Consider the following 26540-nt stretch of genomic DNA (forward strand, 5'->3'; position numbering starts at 1 on the left):
ACAATAGAACTCAATGGAGAAGAATTGTAAACTCAGTTAACAGCGACAACCAAAAAGAAAAGAGGCATCAAAGCAATGAGATTTTTGAATGTCCACAGTGCGGTAGGCAAATTACATCACGTATCGGGCTTTACAGTCACAGAAAAGCTCATGAAAGAAAACACCTTACGTGACCATCTTTTGATGCGTGTCGAATACTCGTCAGCGAGCAATGGCAGTATGTATATGTATGACTGTATGTATGTATGTTATGAAAGTCAATAAACTATTTTTATTTCAAGTTTGCGCGTTTATATTTTTGTTCGTTTTTTGGAAAGACATTTTTCAATAATAAATAATGTGTATTGATTGGAAGTAAGTTTGGATACCTAATATTTTCGGAAAATGATTTTTTCTTAATATCCTGTATTCAGGTTGTTGTCATTGTCGGTTCCTAAATAAGTGCACGTGTGAAACCCTAATTAATTAGGCATTAAGCCTCCTTCCTTGAGTCCTTGAGGAATAAAAAAAACAATTATCATTTTTTATTAATTTTATATTCATTCCAAAAACTATTCGTGTTGAAAATTATACACAAAAACTTTGGCGAACTTCTTATCTAGCATTAAAGTAGAGATTAGATTAAATTTTTGTCCAAACCACTGCCAAAAACAGTATATTGTTTCATTAGGAGTAAAAACGACCCTTTTTGTGGCGATGATGTACGTTTGACATACAGCCGAGGCACAATAAGTAATTTTTTCTCCGAATACCTAGAACATTTTTTTCAAACCCCACAAATAATTTTTCAAACAATTTCAAAGTTCCAAATAATATAATAAAAAGATTTAAAAGTCATACTGTATACTTTCTTGTATGTAATTATATATAGAGAAACCAACGAAAAATTAAATTTGGCGTTGAGGATTCAGGTGGTAGCTCTGCTGTAAAAAATGTCAAGTACCCGTAGTTATTTCCTGACATTGTCATTCGTTTTGATACTTTAGTTTTGTAATACAAATGTTTGGTTTAAATAAATAATAGTGTTGTGATACTTTAAGCTTTAAATTGTTTACTAGCAGACCTTGCAGTCGAACATGGTTAGCAGGGGCGGATACAGGAATTTCTTTTAGGGGGGGGGGCCCAAAATAAAAAATCAATGTAGGGTCAATCAATCAAAATCCTTTTAGGGCCCCATTTTTAACCCAAGAGCCTAATATTTTACACAATTTACACATTTTAGGAGGGGCCCGGGTCTCATGGGCCTCCCCCCTGTATCCGCCACTGGGTTAGGTTAGAACCTCTTTTAGTGCGAAGTGTACAAGATAGCTCAATAGCCGTAAAAAACTCATCGCAACTTTATTAAAATATTTTGAACGGGAAGGCGATAGTAATGGCCCTTTATGTTCCTTAGGTGCTGTTAAGAAGGTGAGTTTTGTTGATTTAAATAATAACTATTTATACAGTGTGGTCCGAACTGTATTCCGGAAACTTCGGCAGCATATTCTGCAGATAAAAATAAGTAAGAAAGTTCGTATAAATGTATGTCCTAAAATATTAAGTTTCGGAGATACAGGGTGTAGAAGTTTCATTTTTATTTCGATTTTTTCTAAATAATTTTTGAAGTAATGTCAATATCTGGATGAAAATTGGTGTCTGGGAGTTTTGTGACACGAGAAATTTGATTTTGATGTCAAAACTATTTGTGGGGGGCGCCACCTACATGCGTTTTGTTTGTTTTGAAAAGTAATAACTTTTCGACGGTACCTGTATAAAACTACTGAGTAAAAAAGACTTTTTACGTAAAAAATGTCTCTTAGTAAAAATCGCTACGAGCAACCGTTCTCAAAATATTTAAAATGGAAATAGTCAATACATGTCATTATTGACAAAAAATAAGCACACGTTGAATAGAATTATTTGACTGAAATAATAAATTTTTATTTTTTAAAATTAATCATAAATTTTTCTGCGAAAAAATGATGATTAAACAGTTTCTGTTGAACTTTTGGCACAAAAAGAGTTCAAATTTAAGATTTCAGTCTAATAACTATTTGGTCAACATGTTTAATTTGTCAATGATGACAGGTATTGATAATTTAGATTCCAAATATCTTGAAAACCATCACTCGTAGCGATTTTTACCAAGAGACCTTTTTCACGTGGAAAACGTCGTAAATGTATATTTTTTTACTTAGTAGTTTTATACAGGTACGGACGAAGAGTTATTACTCTTCAAACCAGTTAAAGAATATGTAGGTGGCGCCCTCTACTAGTAGGAGTCATATTGACATCAAAATCAAATTTCTTATGTCAAAAAACTCCCAGACACCAATTTTCATCCAAATATTTACGTTACTTCAGAAATTATTTGGAAAAAAATCGAAATAAAAATAAAACTTCTACACCCTGTATCTCCGAAACTAAGCATTTTAGGACATACATTTATACGAACTTTTTTACTTATTTTAATCTCCATAATATGCTGCCGAAGTTTCCGGAATACAGTTCGGACCACCCTGTATATTTATCATTAATTTATTTTTGTTTTCTAAAATATTTTTATTAAAAGTAAAGTCAAGGTTAATCATGCGACTAAAAGTTTATTTGGTGTGAACTGTAATAATTTTAATGTTGAACCAAAAATGAGATTTTTTTCTGAAAAAAAACGACAAATACAATATACAGTATGCTCCCGGATTGTCTTTACAAGAGGATTTTTTTATTATTGGTTTGGTTGGGTTTGGTTGTGAATTAATAACAATTAGAGGAAAATGCATTATTCATAAAAAAAATTGCTTGTTCTAAAATGGTTAATCTGGTTTATACTTTTCCAAATTTCCATACCTTTTTGACAATATTGAGAAAAACATGAAAATATGGTTGAATTTTTTCTAAAGCTTCATTTCAAGCAAACATTTTTATGAAGAATGCATGATAAAACAGTTTTTTTTCTCTTGTAAAGACAATCCGGGGACATACTGTAGATGTCAAGAAAATAAAATCTATCTCTGCCATGCCCGTAGTTGTCATCCCCCTAACTTTACAATGAAGACATGACCGCCACTAAACCTCGTCCTTTATAGGATATATTCCGATAATTCCGGTTAGACCGTTATACGAGAAAAGATGCGCGTTTTTATCGGAGCCTCTTTGATTATTAGCGAGCATCCAAGTTTAGAGAGTTTAGCGGTCATAATATATGATCGTTCGGTAGCCAACCCGTTAAAACGGTAGTGGTGGTTGGTCGAAAACGGTTTTCACGAAAAGTACAAGCCGGCGAAATTCTAAATAAGAACTAGCCGTGATTAATATCTTTTGTCGAAAATCAATTGTTATAAATCCGCGAAAAAGCGTCGGCGGCGGCTTCGACAAGAGGTGAGAAGCAGCAGGTTCTTGGTGCAGAGGGTTGGGCGGGCGCATCTCGCGCCCCACGACGCCGACGCAACAAATACGGGGCGCCCCGACCCACAAAGCTGCGGACGAAAATCATAGTGCGGTGAACCTGGCTCTGGAGCGCTTGCCGTACGCTGCCGGCTCCCAAACCTCGACTTCGCACTCGACTCCGGCGCCCGCTCGTCGCGTCTCTCTCGAAAAGTTTTCGCATCGTTCCCAAAATAAAATCACTGGATAAACAAACAACTATGCAGTTCGGGATGCCGTTGTTGTGTCGCGAGGCCAAATCACGGCGCGCTTGGATGGTCACTTGCCCTGAGACGATATGACTTCAGGCGATGGGTAGCACTGTGTTCGTGCTGTCGCTGACCTTCGCGTTGGCCCTTTCGGCTCCGGACTGGATGGACTGCCCGGCGCCGTGTCAGTGCAAGTGGATATCTGGAAAGAAAACGGCGTATTGTAGGAAGCAAGGCATCACTTCCATTCCTACCTTTCTCGACGAGGGAATGCAAGTTCTCAATTTGTCTCTCAACACCATCCCGAAATTGCCCAAAGCCGCCTTTCAGAGCGTAGGCCTAATCCATCTCCAGAAGATTTACTTGACGAATAGCGGCATTAGCGAGATACATCAGGACGCTTTTAAGGATCTTATTATCTTAGTGGAGGTGGATTTGTCTAATAACTTAATTAGCTATCTCCATCCAAAGACTTTTCACGGTAACGAGCGCTTGCGTCTTCTGTATTTAAGTGGAAATCCGTTAGGAACATTATCGGAGGCTCAATTTCCCGTTTTGCGGCATTTAAAAATTTTGTATCTGGAGCAGTGCCAGTTGGAGTTTATTCATAGAAACGCCTTTGTTAACATTCCGACTTTGACGACGGTTAATCTCCAACACAACTTTTTGCGCAACCTGTCAGAGGCAACGTTTAGGGGTTTCTCCTACTTAACCACCTTAGAATTGGAAGGAAATCCGTGGCGGTGTGACTGTGAACTACGCGGCTTTCGGGACTGGTTCGTGTCCAGTAAACTCGCCGGATCTCTAATGTGTTACGAGCCCGAATCATTAAATGGACAGATTTGGAAAGATACACCTTCCACTGAATTCGCCTGCCCACCGCAGGTGTTTGCTTATCCCCAACATCAAGTTCAAGCCGAAGCCGGTGGTAATATTAGCTTCGGGTGCCATGTTCTTGGTGATCCAGAGCCTCAAGTATCTTGGCTCTATGAAGGTCATCCGATTAACCATACATGGTTAGTTATGCAAGCCGAAGAAGGACTCCTCGAAAAGTGGGTCAATATTACTATATCCAATGTCAGCGATGCGGATGTGGGCTTATATACATGTGTAGCTAGGAATCTACTAGACATAGACGAAGTGAATGTGACTTTAGTGCTTCCGGAGGTTGTAACCGCGACCACCCTTAGTAAATCGGACACTGCGGTGGTTTGGTGGGGTTTAATGGTGATAAGTGTGACTCTAGGATTATCGACTGTGATTGCTGTGGTTGCGGTGTGTTGTGCCCGCAAGAGAAACAACATGCGCCATGGCTTGCAGGCCAGCGTTAGTTTTACGGACCAGGAGAAGAAGTTACTGGACGCCAGCATTGCTACTACTACCGACCGAGGCACGGGTAGTATGGAGGCCATAGGGCCAGACCTCGATATCATGGATCAGCCTGTGCATATCACGATCGAGCGCGAGCCCGTACCGATGGTGGTGTTTCCACCCCCGCCAGAATTCAGTACCAGCGTCCTTCCAGCCGGCGCCTATGGTAACATTTTTATTTCGGTGTCAGTAAGCCGTGACCCTACGGCAGACATTTCCAGGTGTCCCGACCTGCTAGATCTGCCGCCCCGACCAAAGCGGGTGTACCATGGTATGGCGACGTTGCCGCGTCGCCCTATTCCGCCGCCCAACTACGACAACATGGGTCCACGAGTGACGGCGGGGGGCAGTTCGACTCTGTCGTTGCCAGACGCCACCGCCGCCCCCGCACAAACAGAGCTACCAATTCCCAAACTACCACTTTGCGCCCCCCCTGCCCAAGAGTTTGTCTCTCTCTAACCTCCTTATGGTTAATCTTCAATTAGTGCCTTTGCTCACATCAACAATTTACTTTTAACTAATTATAGATGTACGATTTTTCTAAATTGTTTCTCCCGTGTGATGTTTCAATGTTCAAATCTCATGACTATTCTTTAAGACCATCTAAGCTCTCCCTGTAAGTGTCTCTAAATATTCTCGCGTAGGATGCTCTGTGTCAGCAAGAAACCCTTCAAAATGAAAATAAGACTTTAATTGCACTATTGAGAATCCATTTAATTTATGTATTGTTAAATATGTTAGAGAAATAAATTAATCTTTTTTAAATAAAGCTATTTCATTTTTCTGTTTTAACACAATCATAGCCATTTATTTTATGGTATTGTTGACTTACATACTAGGTTGTAAACTAAATTTGACAAACAAAGGTCCGTTTAAATTGAAATTACTATATTTATTACAAAACGAATACCTATAAAACACATTTGCATTGTAAAAAGTTTTACACTTCAATTAAAACAGGACAGCATAACAATCCTGTTTAAAGACTTTTGAAATTTTTAAAAAACTACTTTTTTTCAATAGTAATAAATTTATAACATACATAAAACTTTGTATGTACTCATGCCTTAGGTGACATATTTTTTAGGGCAAAATTTTAATATAATTTATTGTTACTGTCAGAAATTACCCATTAAATTTTAGCAATACAAGTGTTTTGTATAATTTTGTAGTTTACTTATGTTAATAATATTTTACAAAAATCGAACAACACAATTTGTTCAACATATTAAATCACTTAATTTGATTTTTGCACTCTTGTTTGCTATTTTCGATTCAAAAACAATCTTTTTGCAATTGAAATTTAAGTAGGTACTAATAAATATTAATTTATTAGGTAATCGATTAATAAAAGTCGATATACCGAGTGATTCAAACTCGACTCTCACCACTGAGATCTTGAAAACGTTAAGAGATAATGAAAAATTGGTTTAACGTTGCCTATTAGTGAGCGCAAATGTAATTCGTTTAGTAATTGAACTTATCTTTATCATTTCCTGAAATATTAATTTTAACAGTTAAAAAAATCTATCACAATCTCAAAGAAACTTTCTTAGCTTCATCTTCGTCCTTTGGTGACGTGAAAAATCACTTACGACGTTTTGTTCTTCTGGAACCATCTGCATCAACTTCTTTTTTATTTCCTTTTTTAAAGCTTATCATCTCCCAAATACAATGATGTAGCACACTTGCTCAGGAAATGTAAAATAAAGAATATTCTTTAGATGCAATGAGAGAGATGAGTATACGGACCGCTTAACATTTCTGTACAAAATTAGCAACATTTTTTGAGTAAGTGCGATACATCATTGCAAAAAAGGAAATAACAATCCCGGTCCGTATTAAACAACTAAAGTTGATAATGGTTTCAGAAAAACGAAACGTTGTAAGTACGTTTTTCCAGAGTAAAAAAAAAGATATTGGACTTTTAATTTTATAAATCGCTACTTTAAAATTTTAAAAAAGCTCTTTTTAAGATCAAAATGTTAAATTAAAGCCTAAACTATCATTTGAGATTAAACGGGGAGTTCTAAATAAAGTTGCCGATTCTAAACAAAAACATTTATTTATAAGTTTTATAACATGTCTAATTAAATTTGACGTAATATTGCTGGTTGACGTTGCTGTAGACATATAAGGGAAAATACGTAAATAAAAAGAATTATTAATTGAGAATGTGTTTATAGATTTTTTCTGTCAAAATAAACTCGTCAAAAATAGAAACGAAAATCGTAAATTTTATTTTTTCAGCCATAATTCTGAAAATGACAAAGATAAGTTCAACTACCAAACAGATTCCCATCGGGCCGAGCATCGGGCTGACTAACAGGCTCACTAACTTTGTCGTAATTTAAGCCACTCCGTATCTCTTACCGTTTATAAATTTCAGTGGTGAGAGCCGAAATTGAAACACCTTGTATATTATCTTACAAATTTATGTACTTCATGGACAATATTTTTTACTCTTTATGATTACAAATAAATAATTCTATAATTATAAAAGTGATAAATACAAGGTGTTTCAAAGAACATCCGATTCTGATTTTTTTCGTAGTTACAGGAGGTTAAAGTCTTAATTTTTTTCCGATTTCCTATAATAATTTTCTCCCAAGTCCTTTTATGTACTTGTGTCCTTGTTCGAATGAAATTTTGAAGGTAAAAGTCTCTGGGGGTAAAATATTCTATAAGTGCGACATATTTTAATGCTAAAAAACGTCAACATATTCACCAGGGACGTACAGGGTGGGTCAAATTCGACGCTTTTAAATGAAAACACCCTTTTCTATAGGAGATAGACGAAAACTAATATCAGTGTGTGGAGCTAAATTTTGATCAAAAACATGATGGTGAAAACCGCACATCAATATCTGTTACCGTTTCGGAGTTACGGGGTGTTTTTCAAAAATGTGCATTTTTAATAAACCACTGTAACTTTTTTGCTATGGAAAATTTTGTATTTCTATGAAAACATTCCCAAAGCACCTTTTTACGTAGAGTTTAATGGTTTAAGCATAAGTTTTTTAAAAATAATAATTTAAGAGTTATCAACAGAAAAATTGATTTTTTATTTGGGACACCCTCTATATTTTTAATTAACTGAAAAGAATTTAAAATTACCTTTCCACAAATAGAGCACACTTGATATTTTGTTATAATCCCCTTCGAAATACAGAATTTTTAAAAGTTCGCCACTTTTAACTAGTAGGCTTTGGATCCCTTATTGATGATATGCCCTTAATGGAACTCGAAAACATATTTTTCCACCAAGACAACGCACCGCCTCTGAATGCTGAAGTTATCAGCAAATTTTTGCAGCCAATTTCAAGAATAATTGAATAGCTAACCAAGATCCCAGCCGTTGGCCGTCGAGGCCGCCTGACTTAGTGCCCATGGATCTAATTCTATGTATATATTTGCGGAAGAATAAAGGTTCCTTATTCTTCCGTATAATCTAGACAAGAATTAGAAATACTTTGCAGTGATGAGAGGGTATCTTTCACCCCCACTGAGTTAATGAATTCCGCGAGAAATGTTGAAAAACTGCCCCGTCTGTCCGTAACAGAAGACGGTTGATATGTTGAACACCTGTAGCAAAATCTCATGTCTTGGTTTGCTATTTATTTTTATTGTTATTAGATAGTTTAAATGTGTTGATGTTGGTTAAATATATTTTAAATTGTTATAAAATTCTGCATCTCTCATAGCAAATATTATTTTCGTTTTAATTGATGCTCACAGCTAATTTTTTTTGCATTACAGCCGGTGCTGTTCAAAGCCTACTTATTTAAAGCGGGCGAATTTTTATATACTCTATATCTCGACGAGCAAAATATCAAGTGTGTTATATTTTTGGAAAGGTAATTTTAAATTCTTTTCAATAAATTAAAAATATACAGGGTGTCCCATATAAAAAATCAAGTTTTCTGTTGATAAATCTTAAATTATTAATTTTAAAAAAATTATACTTAAACCAATAAATTCTACGTAAAAAGGTGCTTTGGAAATGTTTGCATAAAAATACAAAATTAGCAAATAGCAAAAAAGTTACAGCGATTTGTTAAAAATGCATATTTTTGAAAAACACCCCGTAACTCCGAAACGGTACCAGATATCGACATGGGGTTTTCACCATCATGTTTTTGACAAAAATTGAGCTCCAGACACCGATATTAGTTTTCATCTATCTCCTATAGAAAAGGGTGTTTCCATTTAAAAGCGTCGAATTTGACCCACCCTGTACATATGGGTTATCACTGGAATATTTTCTAAAAAAAAGCGTGTGCGCCACTGACTTTTATTTCTCTTGTTAGCAAAATTATGTGCATTGTTTAATACCGATTAAAAGTTGTATCTTGGTATTTTGTCGATTTCGATCTCCTTGATGAGACCAAGGCGTTTTTATTAATTTGCCTTAATGCAAGTCTTTTTGTGCAAACGTTTAAAAAATTTTAATATTATTAACTGGCTAAGGTGTTAAATAGATATTAATTGACTCCTAGTTCTTATAAACATAGATGCGGAAATGTGTAGTTTTGAAGTTATTGAAATTTGCCATACTAAACATCAGTATCATATATTTCAATAAAATTTAATAATGAATTAGATTAAATATATAATTTATTAATAATTGTGATTAATAAGATTGCGTTTTAATCGGCATTAAAAGATTGCGTTTTAATCGGCAGGAAAAACAATTTTGCTAACAATAGAAACAAAAGTCAGTGGCGCTCATGTTTTTTTAGAAAAATATTCCATTGATAACTCATATGCACGTCCTTGGTGAATAGGTCGGCACTTTTTTAACAATAAAATGTGTTGCACTTATAGTAACTTTTATCCTCAAAATTTCATTCGAATCGCATATCGTAAATCATAAAGGCACTTGAAAGAAAATTATTATAAATCTAAAAAAAATAAGAATTTTTTTTTCTTCGTCGTCGTCTCTACATGTCTGAAGAATCGTGACATTATGGCTATGTGCTATGTTGGTGATTTTGATATTCCATCGTTGGCGATCTTCCGCCTCTCGGAGATTTGATTGAAATGGATGACCTGTAATATTTGCTATTTGGTCAAGCCATCTCGATGGTGATCGTCCTCTGGGTCTTCGACTTTAAGCTACCGTAAATACAAAACAAAGCAGCAATCTGACCTATATGGTAAAAAATTTATATATATATATATATATATATATAAGTCGGTTCAGAACGTTTTTTCTACGACGTTTTCCGACACCTAACCTCCACTCTTCTTTATTTAGCCAGAGATCATCAAGTATTTCTCTATTTTCTAGTTCTTTATCCACACCCTCCCTCCAGCTTCGTCGCGGCCTTGTTGAATTTGTTTTGGTATTCTGTGATCGGGCATTCGTTGCACATGACCAAACCATATGAGTTGTTTTGTTTTTATGTCGTCCACAATTGTGTGTTCTGCTCCCATAATCTCTCTTACTCTGTCGTTGGTTATTTGTTCTCTTTTCGATTTTCCAGCAGATCTCCTCCAGTAATCCATTTTGGTCGCTAATAGCATGTTTTCTGTTCTGCTTTTCAACTGCCATACTTCGCTTCCGTTATTATGCTTTTCACTACCGTATTATATATGTTCTTCTTATTAGCTTTAGAGATTCCTTGATCCCACAGTACACCATTCAACATAGATATTGCCCTCCTGCCTTGCATTATTCGATCTTTTATACCTTCATCGAGTTTTCCATCGTTAGTTATTTTCTATCGTTAGTTATTATTAAAAAATTTAAATCTTATTTTTATATTCGTCCACGAGAGATGGTATATGTTTTTTGAAACACCCTGAATATTAAAAGTAAAATTATTGCTTTAAAACAAGCTTACATTTATGTTGAACAATTGGCATTACCTTTGGAAAATATAATATACATCACAATATAACCAAAACACTTTGAACTCAGGAGGCGCGAGTTTTTCTAACCATATTAGCATCATCTACAGATTATTTGAACTGAATTCCCATATTGATGTTGTGCTGCTTATATGGCCAGGAAAACACGTCCTTTCAGAGTTCAAAGTAAAGTGTTATCACAGGTATTATGGTGTATTGTGGTGAATAGGTATAGCAGATGCTCTAGTTTAATTCGTCGACTCTACCGACAATTTTAGGTTTAGCACCTATTGATATTTGGGGATAAGTATATTTTTTCGATAAAAACATAATTTTCTTTTTTTTTGCACTTAGTCTGTTTTATAGTCTATGTATGGTGTATGGTCTTGAAAAATACATTGTTAGTCTGTTTTATGGTCTATGTATGGTGTATGGTCTTCAAATATACATTGTAGTTGAACCGACATTTTCAAATATACTAAAGATCATATCAAATCAAGCCCATATCAATTCAAGCCAGTAATTGAAAATTAGTTGAGCATTTTATGAAGTGGAAAATATATATGAACATGTAAGTTAAACAAATAGCTTGTAAATACAACAGACATCGTGTTGATTATCAACAAATTTATATGATTCCGCAAATATTTACATTTGCAAGCTTTTGGAACTATAGTAAATATTTATGTTGGTAAAATATTTACGTACCTTCATAACTTAAATATGTCATGTCCAAAAACATTAAACTAACTATTAATTTAAAATAATATACATATTTATAATGGCACCAATCAATATATGTAATTTTATTTGTAATTAAAAATTTGATTGTTATGTTACAATCTATTGGACAGTTACAATAGTTTAATTGAAATATCTGAATATCGGTTAGCAAAATAAATTATTTGATTGTCAATTACAGAGCTAGTATAATTATCTCCACAACAAATTATATTCTAATAATAGTTCATGTCATTTAAAACTATAAGTTTATCAATATGTAAATGCATTGTTTACAAAATATTACGCTACATTTAATTTTGTTGGTCTAGACGCAGAAGTATTTTATAAATTCAGAGAAAAAATTAATGAAGAATAGGGTTATCACACATACAGATATTTAATACCATACATGCAGGCTTATTTATAGAAGGTAAAATAAAACACACACTAAATCACCACAATACACCAAAACACTTCTAATTTACACTGGACACCTCGTTTCGCTAACCATGTTAGCATCATCAGCAGATGATTAAAACTAAACTAATATATACAATTGAACGTTTATACACTCGCTCAGTTAGTTCTCAGTGGGCGTGGCAAAAACTAGCCAAGTGAGTCAAAACCAAACGAGCGTAACGATTAGATACGGAAAGTAGAGCTGTAGGAACAGAGAACTGGTAGGAACTGGGACATTGGTTGTCTCTGTTCATACTACCTTTACATTTATTAATTTTGACACTCTCATATGCATCTAATTGCCTGTAATTTGAGACCCGTTAACTAATTTTAAATTATTTTGGAACGAAAAAAAAAACATTGTCTAAATATTAATTATTGTATAAAATTAATATATTAATTATAACTAATTAATAAAACGTTCGGAAGATCCTGTGGTCTTTTCCTACTGTATTCTCATTATTCTCAATAAACGGGAATCAGTGTTTTTATTTTCTTCATCATGAAGAATATTCAAGTCATTGTTATTTTCTTCCTGTTTAATTATTTTTGTCTTCATATTTCCATGTGCTTAATACCTTAGTGCCTTTAGTTTCAAACCTCCGGTTTATTCTTTAAACTGTGGACATATTCGGTATAGGTTTTCCGAAGGCTGAGCTGCGAACATATCTGAACAAAAACCGTTTTATCATCGTAACTTTTTCAGAAGTTGCGAAATTCATAATTATTTTATACAAAATTACTTTGTTTTGAACCTTCAAATTTTTGTAAACAAAATATGACATCGAATTTGACAAGTGACTTTGAATTTTGAGACCAAAAACTGACAAATAATTTGTCAAAAAAATCATATTACAGCTATATGTTTTATTTTGCATAAAAATGTTAACTAATAAGTTAGAATAATTATATTTCTTTCCTAACTAAGTGGTTTTATCGCTAAATTTAACTAAAGCTAAGTACAACACAAATCTTAAATACGTGGACTATTATAACAACAAATACATCGTAAAAGACTATTTTGGTAGCATTCTGAACGAGGATTCAAGTTAAACTTTTTAGAAAATAATTTAAAGGAAAAATGAACCTGCTCAGATGCTTGTTCCGAGTAAAATCCTAGAGCTCATGATTTGCTTTTATGAACTCTGGCACATGATGCAGAATTGCATGAATCTTTTCCAATCTAAATTGTTCGATGTCATGTTCAAAATGTTTGTTTAGTGCTTGACCAAAACAACTCGAAACTACTTGATTGAATGCAGAAAACACTGCAATATATTTATTTCCTAAAAAAAAGATGTTTAAGTTTTTGCTTGTCAAAACTTTGAATAGTCTTCAAAATATCCACTTTCTTTAAAAGTTGTCTGGCGTTATTTCCGTTACATTTTCCATAATGATCTAGTTTCAATCCCGCTTTTTTTATCCATTCTGTTGCAACATTGGTACTCTCCAATTCAAGACATTGAAATAGTTTTTGAACCACACCTAACAAAAGGTGAAGCTCAGGAGGGGGAATATACTTTAAGACAGGTGTTTCTTTGTCGCCAATGATTAAAGGTACGTTTATACAGTTTTCTAAAAAATAATTGCACTTTTTTTATATGGTTCATTGAACAACAGTTTAAAAAATACAAAAAAAAAATATTTCAAACAAAAACGCTTACTAAAATCTTTGGCTTTTGTTATATTTCCTCCAGATTGTTGCCATAAATTTGTATTTTCTGTAATACTTTTTATAGTTCTGAATGATCCTTTAATTTCCATTTCCTTTACATTTACATCATACCATGGGCAAGTGTGAGTGGATGAATTTGACTGAAGACCAAGGAGAATCATAATAAGCTTAAAATCAGCGGCAAAAGTATAGGAACAAATTCCACATATGGACTGCAGATCTAACGTCTCAAAGAGGTTTTTAATGTTAGCATAAGATTCAGACAACTTTGGTCCTAAGCCAATTATGAATAGTTTATTAATTCCAGCACTTTTATATTTCTTGAAATATTCCGGATCATTTTCAGGGAGCACATTCAGACAAACTTTCAGTGATCCACCACCATTTTAATTATTTATACTTCTGTCACATAAAATTACTGTGTCAGCTAATGGTATATATAGAAATTAGAAATATATCACTCGATTTTACCTATTTTATATATTGAATTAAGAAATCTAAAAAAAATTTTGTGTATGTTCAGACTTTTGACTAGATAATTAGAACGAAAATGTAAACTTAAATTCTACTTTTATCGGTTTTCCTTTTTCGGGTACCTATTCTTCGCATTTTACATTTAATTTTGACTGTAAAATTTGACTATCTACAGCAATTCCAGGGAGGGTGGCTAGGGTGGATAATAATATCCTTTGCCATCATGACGTTTCGCTTCCTAGATATTATCTTTGTCCTATGTCTTCTTCTCGATGTATGCTCTTTCCATGGCATTGTATTATCTGTTTCAGGTTTATATTCTAAAACCTTTCGCTTTCTTGTAAATGGTAGTTCTTCATTTATGTTTTCTGACTCAATTATCGATTGAGGTTCAGGAAACTGTCTTTTTCTTCTTCTTCCAGGAATATTGTCAGAGGAAATAAATCTATTTTTTGCCTTATCTCTACTTAATATAGGCAAACTTGAGGAATTGCATTCTACTTCTAAGAGCTCATTCTGAATATTTTCTATTTTCGTACATTCTATTTTGCTAGGGAGGGTATTATCCCCATCCTCTACCTGCAAATATTCTCCAGCAACAGGGAGGGTATTATAGTCTTCCTCTGCCTGTGCATATTTCAACGCTACAGGGAGGGTATTATCATCTTCCTCTGCCTGCGCATTTTCTAAAGTGAGGAAATCCAACGTTTCCTCTTTATAGTCATTTACAAAATCATCCTCTTTTTTAAAAATATCCTCTTTTGACATCATTAAAATATTTTCCTCCTGGTTACTATACATTTCGTATGGGAGAGTATCCTGATTATCACAACATATATTATTTGACGACCTAGTTGATTGTGAAAAATTACTGTACTTAGATTGACCTGCATTGTTTATTCTATCTGAACCATAATTATTATTATTATTATTATTTATAAAACTAGTTCTGCCCTTTAAGTTCGAATCTAAATGATTAGTAAAATATTCATATTGAAAATAATCGCGCCTCCGACTGATATTTGAATTTACTTGCTGTGATTGTCTTTTATTTATGTTAGAATTTTGAGAATGATAAGAATTTCTGGAATATGCTGATGTTTTGGATTCTAATAATATATCTTTTAAATCGCTTATTTTATAGATTATATTTTTCAAACTCTGGAAATTCATATTTTCAGTAAGCATATGATTCGACGTAACGAACCAATAAATACAAAAATGTCACCTGTTGGGGGGACAGTCGATAGTCGATAGTAAGTTCGATTAAAGGTCGCGGTCGAGATTCCTTCGATTGGCGATGATACTACCCTGACACTACCCCCGAACCAGCGTCCATGGGTATTTATAATATTTTATTATTCGTAATTAACCAAATTAATTATTAATTGACTCATTCTGTTTTATTCCGCTATGCCCGGCGCCTCCACCACATAACGGCCCATTTTATGGGTTATGACTAGGGGCATAGCGGAATAAAACAGATGATTCAATTTAATAATTAATTTAATTAATTTACGAATAATAAAATAATTATAAAACTAAATGTGTACTTACATATTATATTTATGGACGAACATCATCACTGGCTCGGGGGTAGTGTCAGGGTAGTGTAACGCCAATGCCGGAATCTCGACCGCGACCTTATCGAACTTACTATCGACTATCGACTGTCCCCCCAACAGGTGACATTTTGTATTTATTGGTTCGTTACGTCGAATCATCGAATCAGAATTATTGGTCTATCGGTGCGATGACCGGTGCGATGACCGCGTTAGTGCTGATTTGATGATTTTACAGATTCGTAGTATTGAAAGGAAATATTTTCGCAATTGCCAATTATGCTTATAACTTTGATTTTTAAAACTTTACTTTTGTTGCGTAAATGCCAATGAACTTTAATTATTTTATACTTCCTTTCAATCGAATTATTAATTTACGAAATATATTAATATTAAATATGTTATTTTATATATCGAATAATTCCATCCTTGACACTATCAATGCCAATTTTTACATGAAAATCTTCAGATAATTCTCTAATTTCCAAAATATATGATAGAAGACCAGATAAATCTGAGCAGTATACAAAAATTAATATTAACTGAATTAACATTTTTCCTTTAAATTGTTTTCTGAAAAGTTTAACTTGAATTCTCGTTCAGAATGCTATCAAAATAGTCTTTTACGATGTGTTTGTTGTTATAATAGTCCACGTATTTAAGATTTGTGTTATACTTAGCTTTAGTTAAATTTAGCGATAAAACCTCTTATTAGTTAGGGAAGCATTATAATTATTCTAACTTATTAGTTAACATTTTCATGCAAAATAAAACATATAGCTGTAATATGATTTTTTTGACAAATTATTGTTTCAGTTTTTGGTCTCAAAATTCAAAGTAACGGTACGTCACTGGATCTATGGAAATGATTTAGTTGTTCGATGATTTTGAAAGAACGCATTATGGCCATTAAAAAATTACTAATTTTACAATTTATATAGTTTTTATTTTGAATCATATAAAAACCGAACAGTGGAAACGAAATTACATTTCTACTACAACATTAACGCCTCTTCAAAAAATTCAACTTTTACATAAAATCATCTTGGGAGATAATATTTGACCTATAAAATTAACATGGGATTTCCTATGTCCGGTGTTCCGATGCACCACATTATGTACAGGGTGGCGCCCATCATACGCCGCGGAGGCTCCAAGGAGAACGAGCATATGCAGATTAATTCAAAGCACTTTTTAAAAATATAGATAGTTTTACAGGGTGTCCCCAAAAAAGTTACATATCAAAGTTGTGTTTTTTGTAATGGAACACCCTATATATTAATTGATTGATTTTCGGATTCTGGTAGAAAAATAAAGGTGAGTTTTAGAAAGTTTTTGACATATTTAACATTTTCTAGAAATAAAGAAAAAATTTTAAATTACAATAAAAGCTACTTAAATTGGAATTTACCCGGTATAGCCTAATATGTAGTTAAATTAACTATTGTACTTTAAATCAAATTTAAACTTGATCCAAAATGTTATACAGGGTGAGACAAAATTAATATTGAACATTGGTCACCTTTAAAAGCATGTTACTCTTTTATTTTAAATGAAACACCCAGTATGTTATTTCGATATTCAATGGAGAATTCATGTCTCTTCATAATACTATTAAGGTTGCCTATCCCCCAAACAAAGATTTTTTCTAGATATTTTCATTTACATGATTTGAGTAGATCTTTATTATTTGATAAAATCTAGGTGGCTTGTGATATGTCTGGCGTTACTTCAACATAGTTGTTTAGTTAGTCCAACTTTAACAACTAGTTATCATTTTGTGTCAGTAAAACAAAAAAATTCTCAGAAATTTGCCGAAAATGCAAACTTAACCCACCTCTGAGATAATTGATATATGATTCTCTTAGTTGGTCAATGCAGTGTGCATTCACCAATTAATAGAATACTTAAATGCTCCTGATTTTATCCAGTCTGGTTTTTTATGGGGATATGTTAAAGACAGTGTTTACAAAACTCGACCAACTATTGTCGAAACATGAGAGAAATTATTGTAGCTGCTTTTCGAGGTAGAACTCCACATATACCTTTTAAAATGAAAAGATCCTTTTGAAAAGACAATAATTTTTTGCAGTTAACAGGAACGGAAGCATTTTGAGCATTTTATTTCATCTAGCTAATTTTTGTCACATATGTTTTAAACGTGTATCTTTTTATTACCGTTGAGTATTTGACTCTATAATCTTTAATTTTTGTTAAATTATCAAAAGGTATATCACACAGCCACCCTAGATTTTTTCAAATAATAAAGATCTACTGACGCAAAATCAGAAAATTTAAAATATCTAGGAAAATCTTTGTCTGAGGGGTAGGCAACGTTGATAATATTTTGAAATATATCAATTTCCCATTAAATCCCGAAAAAAATATACTGAGTGTTCCATTTTAAATAAAGGAGTAACTTGCTTTTAAAAGAGTGACTAATGCTCCATATTAATTTTGTCTCACCCTGTATAATTTTTCGGGTCAAATTTCAATTTAGTTTAACATACAATGGTTACTGTAATTAAATATCGGGTTATACAAGATCAACTAAAATTCATGTAGCTGTCATCGAACTTTAAAATTTACTGTTCATTTTCACAAAATGTGAAATATGTCAAAATCCTTTGATTTTAAGTATATGCTTCTTTAATAAAACTAACCTTTATTTTTTTCCCTAGAATCCGAAAATCAATTACCTAATATGTAGGGTGATCCATTAGAAAAAACATATCTTTGATGTGTAACTTTTTTGGGGACACCCTGTATTATTCTATATATTTTGCTAAATTTCTGCCAAAATTTAATTTCGATATAAAATACCGTTCTCCTTGGAGCTTCCACGGCGTATGAGAAGTACCACCCTGTACATACATATGTCATGAAATTATCGACCCGTTGAATATAGAGTATTGTGTGGCAACGTTATTTTTTTTAATAATGTTGACATGGAGTCTATCAGACTCTACGACGTCAATATTTAGAAAATAAAAATCGATGTTTGCTATCTTTTCGGTAGATTTAGCACAATAAAAATGAGGAAGGCACACCGAGTAGCATGCAAAAGAAACAATTGTGGCGAGAGTAATTGTGTGCCAAAATGGCGGGGGAATCTCTCAGACTCAATGTCAGCAGTTAAGGGTAGCATATGTAATAATATACAATCTATTTTATTCCCCATAGAAATCAATAAAGCAGCCACTGGGTTGGATGGTGGAGCCAAATCATTTCTATTGTTACTGAAATTGGCGGATCGTAAAGGGTTCTCGACTCGGGCCGCTCTTCTTCCGCCAATGGCGTCGTCATTTTCAAGGTTTAATTGAAAGCTGCGAAATTAACGTTTTAATGTAGCGCCTCGGGTTTAAAATAAGCACCGGCCGTTTAAAAATAAAGCTCGGCCGACGGAACTGGAGCACGTTCCGATAGTTGAGCGAATAAATTTTCCAAGATAATCGAATGTTCTTTTACTCAATAAGTCTATTATTTAATTAGGTATAGACAGATAAGGATTTTCCTCATCGGTTTTTTTTATTTTTAGAATAGAGCTTTGATGAAAATGAAAATGTTTACATTTTGTCTTATGGAAAAAATTATTTCAGTATCACAAAAAAATTGTGTGTGCACTATATGCGCATATTTGAAATGAAACTTTAAACTAACAACTATTAACCTGAAGGATTTAATGACATGTTAAAAAAAGTGTAGTTTGAAATGTTGAAAAAGTAATACATTAAAAATTAATAAATAATTTAACTCACTTTCACAAAATTTATACTAAAATATCAATATTTTTGATAAACACATGGACTGCTCACAAATACAAGTCGCGTCACTTTTCTTTTTCTTTTTCTTTTTCTTTTTCTTTTTCTTTTTCTTTTACTTTTTCCTTTCTCTTTCTCTTTCTCTTTCTCTTTCTCTTTCTCTTTCTCTTTCTCTTTCTCTTTCTCTTTCTCTTTCTCTTTCTCTTTCTCTTTCTCTTTCTCTTTCTCTTTCTCTTTCTCTTTCTCTTTCTCTTTCTCTTTCTCTTTCTCTTTCTCTTTCTCTTTCTCTTTCTCTTTCTCTTTTTTTTTTTTTACTAAAGATATTCACAAAGATCACTAAAAGCATTCTTTGTGGTTTTGTACAAAAAACGATTTTCAAAGCATGTGTATATATCTAAATCATGCTGCTAAATCATATTTGATTCCTCATATAAATCAATACACTGTGTTGAATTGAATAGAATAGAATAGAATAGAACAATTTATTGATGTCAATACCATACAAATAGTGGCGTACATAAGTCAAAATATAAAATAAAATACATATATAAAATACAATTAACTTAAAAATTAACACAAAAGACATAAAGTTAAAACCATCATATTAGATGGGTATACAATGACATATATTCTAGTTAATACATTGTAATATAAACATAGGGTGGGAGTTTCCAGTTCCCACATTCTGTTGTAGAAGGAATTTCCATTAAGCGAGATTAATATGTATATCACTTGAAAGAAACTCCCTCGAGTCATACAGTGGATTTTCAAGTAACCAGCCACGAACCCTGCCCTTAAACACCCTATCGGACAATAGTTTATACCCATCCGGAAGTTGTAAAACTTGTAAAACTTCACACCCCAGTATCTAGGTCCATCTCGAGACCTTTCTAATCTATGTATAGGGATACTGAGGTGCTCCGCCCTACGAGTGTCATGAGAGCCGTCCTGAGCATTTGTGGGATATTTTTCCGTATTGGCTTTAACATATAATAGATTTTCCAATATATAAAGATTTGGGAGAGTAAGTATATTTAACATTTTAAAGGTTTCCCTGCAATCATCCCTGTAGCCCAATCCTCCGACAACTCTCACAGCCCTCCTCTGAAGCGCGAAAACCCTGCGCCACTGAGGTGCGTGACCCCAAGCCAAAACAGCGTAGGACATCACAGAATGAAAAAGAGCGTAGTAAGCCGTCCGCAATACGCAACAGGAAACAGTACCTGACAAATTACGCAGAACGAAGAGCGCGCTTCTTAGCTTCTTGCATAGTTCCTCAATATGAGCATTCCATCTCATTTCACTGTCCAACTGAACCCCTAAAAATGGAACAGATTCCCTGGAGAAGCGACAGTCCTCAGGCACACTCCTCAAAGAAAAAATTACACGATTTGTTTTGGCCTCATTTAAAACTAGGTTATTTTTCCGGAACCAGTCAGCCGCCCTCGCTTGAGCGTCATCCGCGCCTCCCTCTAGGTCTTTTAGTTCTTTTCCTCTGTTTTTCCGGAACCAGTCAGCCGCCCTCGCTTGAGCGTCATCCGCGCCTCCCTCTAGGTCTTTTAGTTCTTTTCCTCTGACCGAGACCGCTGTATCATCTGCGAATAAAACGTAGTGGTCGTCACGTCGGATATGTGGTAAGTTGTTTATATAAATCAAAAAAAGTAAAGGACCCAGTACTGAGCCTTGTGGGACACAATTTTTAAGAGGTCTTGGGTTCGACCACACACCATCAACGACCACCCTCTATATTCTGTCCTCCATGTAGGATTTCAAAAGGGCAACACTACCCTCACTAAAGTTATAATAGTCGAGTTTTTTAATGAGCAACTCGTGAGACACACAATCGAAGGCTTTACTTAAATCGCAAAATACCGCGCCAACATGTTTCCTACCCTCAAAGCCATCCAAGATGAATGACACGAGGTCCAGAATAGCCGCCACAGCGCTGCGTCCGGACCTGAAGCCGAACTGTTGGTCGTTCAGCAATAAATACTCTTCAAGGAATAACGCCATTCTTGAGGCCATACATTTCTCAATGATTTTTGAAAAAACAGGAAGCAGTGAAATCGGACGATAATTAGATATATCATTCGTGTCCCCCTTTTTGAATACTGGTACAACAACAACCTCCTTGAGACAACATGGAAAAATGCATTCCCTAAAGCACAAATTAATAATTTTTGTTAGCGGTATAAGGATAAGTTCCCTTATCATCTTTATAATCCTAACACTGAACCCAAATTTGTCACGCGAATCTTTATTTTTTAAGTAAGTATTACGTCCCTGACCTCATTAAAACCCACATCTCCGAACTTGAATTCCTCATCCAGCAGATGAGTAATCCGAAATGGAATATCTTGCGTAGATCACTGTCCATTTCCGACCAAGACATCCGCCACACTAGAGAAAAAATCATTAAATGCATCGGGACCAATTGTCATTGAGGGATTTTGTTTCTGCTTGTTTGCACGGTTGTTATTCAAGATTTTCCAAATACTTTTTGACTTATTTGTTGAGTTAGAAATAAGTCTAACATTATATTCCCTTTTCGCGACTTTAATTGCCCTTCTATACTGTTTTTTAAAGCAGTTTTTATTGTCAAGCAGTTCTTGGGATGGGTATTGTTTAAAAAGATCATTAAGAAAACACAGACGTTCTCGCATTTCCCGCAGTGTGTCATTAAACCAAGGAAACAGAGTCTGATATTGTTTATTTTTATATATTTTTTCTGGAAAAGAAGCATCAAAAGCTTCTTGAATCTTATCACAAAAAAGTTTGCATTTAGTACTGACATTTATGTTGTTTTTAGATATAAAAGACCAGTACAACTAAAGTAAAAAAAGATGCTTACCTCTTTCAGTGATAGGTCTATATTTCCTCATCAGTGTCTTGTTATTTGTATCGCTATCTATTCCAAACCGAAGCTCTATTAAGTTGTGATCAGACAGATCATTGTCGATTATTTTGATATCGGTAAAAAGAACATCGAAGTTAATAAATAGGTTATCTATACAGTTTCCGCCGCGCGTACCAGCACTCACCAATGCACGAAATCCATATGATTCCAGCATGTCATTTACCAACACTGACTCGCTTTGTTTTGTACCAAAGAGTACATTAAAATCGCCTACAATAATGATTTTTCTGCGATGTCCCACACTGTCAATGGCTCTGCCAAGTTGAGTCACAAACACCTCTATACTTTCTCCAGGAGATCTGTAAACGCAGAATATATAAATATTGAGACTCTTTATGTAAGCACAGCAAAGTTCTATGATTTTTTCTATTGAAAATTTCGATATTTTAGTAATATTATTATGTTCAATAGTAGAGTCAAGAAGGGTGGTTACCCCACCTCCTCTTGGATGGGGGAACTAAAGAATTTCTATTTTTACGTTTACAGAACAGTTAAAATATTTACAATAATCTTTGCATTTTTTACATTTACAGTAATTAAAATTGGCGGATCGAAATGTGCTCTCGACTCGGACCGCTCGTTTTCCGCCAGTGCATCCTCATCTTCAACGTTCAAAAAAAAGTAAAAAGAATACCGCAAATGTCGAAAACAGAAATGGCTGGTGAAAGACTGAATATTTAATATCTTTTTCATAAATTTGTTCCTCTACCGGTGTATGTCGAAGTGAAATTTGGATAATATCCGCTATAACTACAACCGGATATTCAAATTAAAAAAAAAACGCCAGAAAACGTCACTTTAACGGAAAGGAAAAAAAAAATCCTGAAAATGGAAATGTTTACATTTTGCCTTCAGGATTTTTTTATTTTTATTTAAATGGGCGACAGCACAACTACGTCAAAACTCTGGTTCCCGATCGACACAGAAGTTAACGACACCAACAAGTGTCGATATGTGAACTGGTGTCATCTGGAAAACTCTGTTGTACCATACGATCAAAAAAACGGTGTCGAAGACCGTTAGGGAATGACAATCTATGATAATTTTGGCGAGGTCAAGCCCTAGACGTGATTTACTTGACTGGCACTCTCCTTAATTCTTTAATGGCGCTTACTGCCAACTGGTCTTAAAAATGTTGTAATTTATTTTTTACTGACTAAAATGACTTTTAAATGGTGGAAATAAAAATTTATGTTTTCCAGTTCTTAAACAAATTATTAAAAATTAAAAATACAAGAAATGGCCTGAAATCGAAACTATAATAAGTATTTACTATAGTTTGATCTCTACTTACTTTGCTATAAATATCGCAATGTTAAATTAAACAGGACGTTCAAAATTCTACGAGAAACTTTCTGAAATATTAGTGGAAGAACCTTTTACCTTGTATCATGTGTTTATTAAAGACAGAATTAAAAATGAACATTTGTTATACTCGTATTTCAAATATTTCAGAATTTTTCCTCAAAATTTATTAAAAATATTGTTGGTTAAATTTAAAATTATGTTTCGAGTTAAATAATGAAACTAGAGTACAAAGAGAAATGCAATTTATCCTTGCTTTGTAGTGCTTAATATTTTATTTTTGTAACTATATATGGTTGAAAGCAAAAATGGCAAAATTAATATTACTAGCAAGTTTCTATATATCTTTCTTTCGCATAAAATTGTTTTCTACAATAATTATTTCGCAATATGTCTTTTTTTGTCTTATTAGGAAATGGAAAAAACATCCTCATGTTTGAAGTACGGTTACGTCAGTAATATAAACAGTACAGTAATAAAAACTAATTAAAATTTTAATTTTAATTATTTCAGTATATATCAAATAATTTTTTTCTACGTCGGTCGTTAGAAAATAATAATTATGGACAGTTTGAAGAACAATATTTTTTAGAACTATGAAAACCTTTTTGTGTGATTTTTTTTTGTTTGATGTACTACGTACATCAACTTATATTTGTTTGATCAAAACAACATAATTTTGAAAAAAAAATGTTTCCACAAAACAAACCTATTCGAAAAAAGTGTTTTATGATGAAGGGCCTGAAGAAGGAAAACTTTTCGTATGGAAGAAGAAATAATGTAATAATTGGATGAACTGTTATATTATTTTCCTTTATAAACTTATATTATCTTATTTTGTTAACTTAAAGATGGCTGATGAAAGTAAAGTCATGCGAACAAGATATACCGTGTTTTTATTTTAATTGCGAACATAGGGCTTAATATTGTGCAGTGCTATTCTGTTTTAAAGTGGAACATTACAATAAATGCACTGTATATATGATTTATACATTAATGGTTGCGGTATTATACAGCCCAACTTTCGTTTAGCTGAAATCAGTTATGTAAAAAATATTTGTTTATTTAGTATTTCAAAATCTTTCCAAATAGAAAGTCACGAAAATGTTTCTCCGTTTGAGCTGTTGTTGCACTTGAATTGCATTAGGACGACGATTTCTGAACATTGTTGACACAATAAAACGGTCAACACTGTCCGTTGTATATCGCTCTCTACCCATTCCAGGGGTGGAAGTCTGTAACTGTATAGCGATCGGTAGCGATCTTTGAATAAGAAGACTAAGGAAGGAGCATATCAAAAATCTTAGGTCCACCGCGATGGGCCTCAAATATGACCGACTTAACTTCCGGTTTATCAGTGCCGTTCTAATTTTATTTAAAAAATGTAAAACTATGATGTAGGGTAGACGTGGGGTAGACCCAATATTTTCTTTTATTTTACGTTGTGAATAAATGTTGGTAGTTATTAAAATTGTTATAAAAATATAAAATTCAAATAAAAATAGATAAGTTATAATAATTATTTATAACCATAAACATCCGATACGCTACTGAAGCAGGTAAGTCAAATTGACGTATCTAAATTCTTTGACATCTAATCTTTGACAAGTAGTAAATAAAAGCAAAAATGCAAGAGAAAATATATAATTAGTTAATTTAAGTGAATTTCATAAATGATCGATTTGCTACACGTATGTATATTATATAGTCACTTACTACCGAAAAGTTGTTCCATTATTTCACTCGATTTTTGCTGAGATCTACCGCACGCTACACAACCAACTATTTTAGAGTTTTTTTCGATAAATCGCGATAGTGTCACTGTTAATTTAAGTTCTGCCACAATTTCCATCTAGATTTACTACCTTTATACAACTATCAGTAGTGGAATAAATAATAAATAACATAAAATAAGCTCCGTAAAGACTGACAAATCCACAAAATTTCAAATCAAATTCAAATGTGTCAAATGAATCGTCAAACAGAACTGTCAAGGATCCCCACCCTAGAGTGCTTTTTCGGCCACCATGCATGAATATATGGATAGCATTATGCTCCTTCCTTAGTCTTCTTATTCAAAGGTACCGATGAAGAATACTGTCCTTAGCCGAAGAAACTAAACAACAAGCTGCAGTATTCTTCATCGCTACCGATTGCTATTTAGTTACAGAGTTCTAGTCCTGGTCGCCTACGGAAGGATCTAGTCTCCTCTAACGTTCACACACTTTTCGAACTGCTCCGCGTGTCATATGCAGTTGCCAAGTCCATTTTCGATTAAAGCGATTATTTGAGCGGCTTGTTCCGGTGATTTATGTATTAAATTGAAACACTTGACAACTAGTCAAACATTGAAAATGCAACAATGCTAATTTTAATTGCACAGGTAGTAATTTCAATATTTGATAAGTTTGTTATTCTTATTGTCACCACAACTTAAATGAGTTTCATTTGTTTACCCGTTGCTACGTATACAGGTCGTTAATTTGTTTATTACTCGCGGCAAGAGCTTTATGGTTGAAATATGACAACCTCGGTCCGCTCGTCGGGAGGACGCGACGGGACCAGTCGGCAGCTTAGCTTAGTACTCATTTGGAATGTAGTATTGCCATTCTGTTCCCCAATAAGTAACCGTCCAGTTAACAATCCGTATAAACGATAAGTTCTCTGGATAAATTTATTCTCATATCAAAGCATGTTAAATTGTCTTTGAAACAGCTCATATTTTCTTCTTGCTCTAATAAATAGAGTCTGAAAGACACAGTTAAAGTCAAAAGTTCACAGTGGGCCGATTTCTATGAACGCAAGTTTATTAAAATTTATTGATAA

General features: G+C 33.7%; 1 protein-coding gene across 1 annotated transcript; it reads left to right on the top strand.

Moving 5' to 3' along the window:
• The first annotated feature begins 3454 nt into the window (after positions 1–3454).
• Positions 3455–5745, top strand: LOC115880961 (leucine-rich repeat-containing protein 24-like). The gene has a single exon (XM_030898303.1). The coding sequence runs from the start codon at positions 3714–3716 to the stop codon at positions 5439–5441; it is 1728 nt and encodes a 575-aa protein (XP_030754163.1). The 5' UTR covers positions 3455–3713; the 3' UTR covers positions 5442–5745.
• The last annotated feature ends 20795 nt before the right edge of the window (positions 5746–26540 follow it).

The sequence above is a fragment of the Sitophilus oryzae genome, unplaced genomic scaffold (assembly GCF_002938485.1).
Source record: "Sitophilus oryzae breed Bouriz unplaced genomic scaffold, Soryzae_2.0 scaffold_1668_pilon_pilon, whole genome shotgun sequence".
In the NCBI taxonomy this organism is placed as follows: domain Eukaryota; kingdom Metazoa; phylum Arthropoda; class Insecta; order Coleoptera; family Curculionidae; genus Sitophilus; species Sitophilus oryzae.